This window comes from Moschus berezovskii, chromosome 14 (assembly GCF_049115385.1).
Source record: "Moschus berezovskii isolate FMDL1 chromosome 14, NW_MosBer_1.0, whole genome shotgun sequence".
Taxonomy (NCBI): Eukaryota; Metazoa; Chordata; class Mammalia; order Artiodactyla; family Moschidae; genus Moschus; species Moschus berezovskii.
This window is the reverse complement of record NC_142473.1, coordinates 82,709,261-82,716,141: the sequence shown is the minus strand read 5'-3', so window position 1 is coordinate 82,716,141 and position 6,881 is coordinate 82,709,261. Positions and strand designations below refer to the sequence as shown.

The following is a 6,881-nucleotide window of genomic DNA, read 5'->3' as shown; positions in this document are numbered from 1 at the left end:
GTTTTGGAACCACTTGAGCACTCAAGTAAGCATAACTTCGAATTACAGGTGACAATGTCCCACAGGGTAAGCTTTGAATAATAAAAATGAGAGCGGGCAGACAAATTCCTTTTTCTATCTTGCTTCCTTGAAAACTGGTGCTTGGTTGATGTGCTTGCCTATTTGTTTCAACAAAATTTTTGTGAAAAAGTATATTTTTTATTAGGTTTCATTACTCCTGCAAGCTTTATTTTTTGTGATATAAATTTGGTTAGATGCAAGACATCAATGAGTTCAGAAGGGTTGATAACTTAATAGGTAAAATGCTGCAAAAATAATAAAACTTTTAGTAGCCAAACAAAATGTCAACATGTCCATGGCAAGGAAGATAATCTGACTCTTAACAATCATCTAAGAATGGATTCCAACATAAATCCACCTTAACTATCAGGATGTTTCTTTCTTGTTAAAAAATTATAAAAGTATTTTTAACACATTTACTTTATTTTGGATTGTATTTATTTTCAAATTATTGTGTATTACTTACATTAGTATGTTTTCTCTGAACTTCATTAATGGCTTTTAAAATAGGGAAAATTGGGTACTTGAAGTTGAATGAAAATGATTAAGCTTTCTATATTGATATTAATGGAATTTTTAACAATTTATTTCCTCTTCACTTAGCAGGACTTAATTCTTAAATGAAGACAGCTGTAGTTTTAAATTTGCATTAATCTGAGTGACTGACATGGGTTGTCCAGGCATCTCTTCAATGCATCCTTCACGTCTTTGTTCCTTAGGCTGTAAATGAGGGGGTTCAGCATTGGAATCACAAGGGTATAGAAGACCGAGGCCATCTTATCAGTATCTAGTGAGTGGTTGGTCCTTGGCTGCAAATACATGAAGAGGAGAGTCCCATAGAAGACAGTGACAGCCATCATGTGAGAAGCACAGGTGGAAAACGCTTTCTGTCGCCCTTCTGAAGAACGTATCCTCAAAATGGCAAGGATGATGTTGAAGTAGGATGTTAGAACAATAATCATAGAGAAGAACAAATTGGTTCCCGAAAAGGCAAATACTGCTGTTTCTGGAGTGTAGGTGTCAGAACAGGACAACGCTAACAAAGGGACATTATCACAGTAGAAATGGTTGATCACATTGGAAGAACAGTAGGACATGGAAAACACACAGGAAGAGACCGTCAGCGCTGTGGTCAGACTGTAGATGTAAGTAAGGGCCGCCAGGAGAAGGCAGATCCGTGGGGAAACCACCGCCAGGTATAGTAGGGGGTTGCAAATAGCCACAGAGCGGTCATAGGCCATGGCAGCCAGCATGAAAATCTCAGCCACAATAAAAACTAAGAATCCACCGAGTTGGGCTGCACATCCATATAAGATATGGTTTTCTTTGTAACCAAGAAGTTAACCAACATTTTGTGGGCAATGACAGAAGAATTGCCCAAATTGATGATAGCCAAGTGCTTGAGGAAAAAGTACATGGGGGTTTGAAGCTGAGAGTCCACGCTGGTGAGGATGATGATTCCCAGGTTCCCTGCCAGGGTCAGTCCATAGATGACCAGGAACACACAGAAAAGAGGAATCTGGAGTTCTGGACGGTCAGAGACTCCCATTAGAAAGAATTCAGTCACTTGAGTGTGATTCCCTGGAGCCATGTATTTTTCTGATTTGGGCTTAGTGGGGAAAATGGAAAATGATTAATAGACTGTAAAGTGGTCTGTGTGTTGATGTATGCCATATTGCTAACTATTTCACTTAAAATCAGTCCACTGCTGTTGTCAAACACTTGGTTTCAGAACTTTATTAATTGTCTTTTCTCTTCATCTTTTCATCAAATTCACCAATACAAACTCTGCTGCTGCTGCTGCTAAGTCACTTCAGTCGTGTCCGACTCTGTGTGACCCCATAGACGGAAGCCCACTAGGCTCCCCCATCCCTGGGATTCTCCAGGCAAGAACACTGGAGTGGTTTGCCATTTCCTTCTCCAATGTGTGAAAGTGAAGTCGCTCAGTCATGTCCGACCCTTAGCGACCCCACGGACTGCAGCCTACCAGGCTCCTCCATCCATGGGATTTTCTAGGCAATAGTACTGGAGTGGCTTGCCATACAGAGTTCCATTTCAGGATCTTAGAACTGTGTGACCAAGCAATTAATGTATTTATGTACTATAGGATATGATTTTTATTGGATTCAGTTCAGTTCAGTTTAGTTCAGTCACTCAGTCGTGTCTGACTCTCCGCGACCCCGATAAACATACATAAATTGCATGATGAGATGTATTTATATTTACGTGCATATGTAAATTATATTAATAGCTTATGCAAATGTGCTGCACATATAAGTATGTTGGAGAAGGAAATGGCACTCCAATAACCTCACCTGGAGAATCCGTGGACAGAGGAGCCTGGCAGTTTACAGTCCATAGTGTCGCAGAGTTGGTCATGACTGAAGTGACTTAGCGCGTGTGAAAATATACGGCATCCATATGTGAGGTACTTATTTATATCCACACACATGTCTCTCGGTGTGTTTGTGTCTCTTGAGATAAAAGAGGTGTCTATAAGAAGTTGATGAGCTCGAGTGACATCTAGTTGTATTTTTCTCAGCTGCTACAGGCCTTCTTGCCCTCTCATGCATTGTCATCATACTGGTTATTTTACTATTTCTGTGGAAAACTTATTCAATAGCCTGTTTTTTCCTTAACAATAATTACAATACTCCTCGGATTCAGCTGCCCACATGCAAATTTACACTTTGCTACTGTTCATTCTTAGTACATTCAGACATTCTGAATCTGCTTTCTGAAAATCACATTTCCTTTCTTTTGTAAAATAAATTGCTCTTATCTAATCTCTGTCTTTTAGCAGCTCAGACTTCTTATTTTGTTCTGGCAACCCTTTCTTTCTTTTCCTATTTAAAGAAAAGCTGTATGTTTTTCCTTTAAATAACTTAAGGCCCTTTTTTATTTTTTTACATAAATAATGCATAGTTTTGATTTGTTAAAGGTTGATCGGTTTGTTTGCTTCTATACAGAAATCATAGAGTTTAACATTATTTATAGTACTGTAGTCCATGCCCAGCACTTTGAATAATGATTTCCTTGTTCTGCAAGAGTGTCCCAGAATGTGTGTATAATTAATTATTTCTATGTCTGATGAGATAATTTAGGCTCAGTGAGATTCAGTTACTCAAAGAGCCTCTTATGTGTGTATGTGTGTGTGTGTGTGCGTGCATGTGTGTTCAGCTGCTCAGTGGTGTCCAGATCTTTGTGACTCTATGGACAGCAGCCCACCAGGCTTCTCTGTCAGTGGGACTTTCCTGGTGTGAATACTGGAGTAGGTTGCCTCCAGGGGATCTTTCCAACCCAGGGAACAGAACCTGTATATCCTGAGTCTCCTGCATTGCAGGTGGATTCTTTACCAGTAAGCCACCAGGGAAGTCCAAGAGCCTTTACAGGATATTTATCAGTAGCATGTTTTTATGATGTTTTGGATGTGATTTTGTTTGTTTAGTTGGTGGTTAGTAGTACACTAACTAATGAAAAAGTAAAAGTCACTCAGTCAAACCAACTCTTTGCGACCCCATGGACTGCAGCCTGCCAGGATCGTCTCTCCAAGTAATTCCCCAGGCAAGAATACCGGAGTGAGTAGCCTTTCCCTTCTCCGCTGTGTTGGCAGGCAGATTCATTACCACTGCACCACTTGGGAAGTGCCTTAGGATATCTATTCCATACATCAACCTGAACCCAGGTCTCCCACATTGCAGGTGGATTATTTACCATCTGAGCTAACAGGGAAGCACTTTACTAATAGCCATATGATTTTTCCAGGTATTTATAGTCTTGTGTGGTATGGATTAAATGAGATATTGTACATTTATATGTTATTTAGCACATAGACTTGTGACAGTGAAAGCAAAATAATTTGTACCAGAAGTTAATTGATATTAACATGTTTTGAATGATTTTTTAAATGTGGTTTAGAAATAGAAAATCTGAACAGACCCATCACAAGCACGGAACTAGAGGCTGTAACCAGGAATCTTCCAGCAAACAAAAGCCCAGGTCCAGACGGCTTCACAGCCGAATTCTACCAAAAATTTAGAGAAGAGCGAACACCTACTCTACTCAAACTCTTCCAGAAAATTGCTGAGGAAGGGAAACTTCCAACCTCATTCTATGAGGCCACCATCACCTTAATCCCAAAACCTGGTAAAGAACCCACAAAAAAAGAAAACTACAGGCCAATATCACTGATGAACATAGATGCAAAAATCCTTAACAAAATTCTAGCAATCAGAATCCAACAACATATTAAGAAGATCATACATCATGACCAAGTGGGCTTTATCCCAGGAATGCAAGGATTCTTCAATATCTGCAAATCAATCAACGTAATACACCACATTAACAAAATGAAAAGTAAAAATCATATGATTATCTCAATAGATGCAGAGAAAGCCTTCGACAAAATTCAACATCCATTTATGATAAAAACCCTCCAGAAAGTGGGAATAGAAGGGACATACCTCAACATAATAAAAGCTATATATGACAAACCCACAGCAAACATTATCCTCAATGGTGAAAAATTGAAAGCATTTCCCCTAAAGTCAGGAACAAGACAAGGGTGCCCACTCTCACCACTACTATTCAACATAGTTCTGGAAGTTTTGGCTACAGCAATCAGAGCAGAAAAAGACATAAAAGGAATACAAATTGGAAAAGAAGAAGTAAAACTTTCACTGTTCGCTGATGACATGATCCTCTACACAGAAAACCCTAGAGACTCTACCAGAAAACTACTAGAGCTAATCAATGATTACAGTAACGTTGCAGGATATAAAATCAACACACAGAAATCCCTTGCATTCCTATACACTAATAATGAGAAAATAGAAAGAGAAATTAAGGAAACTATTCCATTCACTGTTGCAACGAAAAGAATTAAATACTTAGGAATAAATCTACCTAAGGAAACAAAAGACTTGTACATAGAAAACTATAAAACACTAGTGAAAGTAATCAAAGAGGACACTAATAGATGGAGAAATATACCGTGTTTGTGGGTTGGAAGAATAAATATTGTGAAAATGAGTATACTACCCAAAGTAATTTATACATTCAATGCAATCCCTATCAAGCTACCAACGATATTTTTCACAGAACTAGAACAAATAATCTCACAATTTGTATGGAAATACAAAAAACCTCGAATAGCCAAAGCAATCTTGAGGAAGAAAAATGGAACTGGGGGAATAAACCTGCCGGACTTCAGGCTCTACTACAAAGCCACAGTCATCAAGACAGTATGGTACTGGCATAAAGACAGAAATATAGATCAATGGAACAAAATAGAAAGCCCAGAGATAAATCCACACACCTATGGACACCTCATCTTTGACAAAGGAGGCAAGAATATAAAATGGAGAAAAGACAGTCTCTTTAACAAGTGGTGCTGGGAAAACTGGTCAGCCACTTGTAAAAGAAAGAAACTAGAACACTTCCTAACACCATACACCAAAATAAACTCAAAATGGATTAGAGAGCTAAATGTAAGACCAGAAACTATAAAACTCCTAGAGGAGAACGTAGGCAAAACACTCTCCGACATAAATCGCAGCAGGATCCTCCAAGACCCACCTCCCAGAATACTGGAAATAAAAGCAAAAATAAACAAATTGGACCTAATTAAAATCAAAAGCTTCTGCACAGCAAAGGAAACTATAAGTAAGGTGAAAAGACAGCCTTCAGAATGGGAGAAAATAATAGCAAATGAAGCAACTGATAAAGGATTAATCTCCAAAATATACAAGCAGCTCCTGCAGCTCAATTCCAGAAAAATAAATGACCCAATCAAAAAATGGGCCAAAGAACTAAACAGACATTTCTCCAAAGAAGACATAAAGATGGCTAACAAACACATGAAAAAATGCTCAACATCCCTCATAATCAGAGAGATGCAAATCAAAACCACAATGAGATACCATTTCACACCAGTCAGAATGGCTGCTATCCAAAAGTCTACATGCAATAAATGCTGGAGAGGATGTGGAGAGAAGGGACCCCTCTTACACTGTTGGTGGGAATGCAAACTAGTACAGCCACTATGGAGAACAGTGTGGAGATTCCTCAACAAACTGGAAATAGAACTGCCATCTGATCCAGCAATCGCACTCCTGGGCATACACACCGAGGAAACCAGAATTGAAAGAGACACGTGTACTCCAATGTTCATTGCAGCACTGTTTATAATAGCCAGGACATGGAAGCAACCTAGATGTCCATCTGCAGACGAATGGATAAGAAAGCTTTGGTACATATACACAATGGAGTATTATTCAGCCATTAAAAAGAATACATTTGAATCAGTTCTAATGAGGTGGATGAAACTGGAGCCTATTATACAGAGTGAAGTAAGCCATAAAGAAAAACACCAATACAGTATACTAACACATATATATGGAATTTAGAAAGATGCAAATGATAACCCTGTATACGAGACAGCAAAAGAGACACAGATGTATAGAACAGTCTTTGGGACTCTATGGGAGAGGGTGAGGGTGGGATGATTTGGGAGAATGGCATTGAAACACATATGTTGTCATATGTGAAATGAATCACTAGTTCAGGGTCAATGCATGTTATAGGATGCTCGGGGCTGGCATACGGGGATGACCCAGAGGGAGGATAAAGGGAGGAGGGAGGTGGGAGGGGGGTTCAGGAGGGGGAACTTATGTAAACCCGGGGCAAATTCATGTCAGTGTATGGCAAAACCAACCAATATAATATTGTAAAATAATTTGCCTCCAATAAAAAATAAATTAATTACAAAAAAAAAAAATAAATAAATAAATGTGGTTTATTATTTCCGTTCCAGTGACTTA

At 38.8% G+C, this 6,881-nt stretch overlaps 1 protein-coding gene across 1 annotated transcript; it reads right to left on the bottom strand.

The window, feature by feature from the left end:
* Window positions 1–698: 698 nt before the first annotated feature.
* LOC129554076 (olfactory receptor 8J2-like) lies at window positions 699–1,651 on the bottom strand. Its single transcript, XM_055422722.2, is given in 2 exon segments — window positions 699–1,378; window positions 1,381–1,651. Coding segments are annotated over 2 exon segments (951 nt in total).
* Between the last annotated feature and the right edge of the window lie 5,230 nt (window positions 1,652–6,881).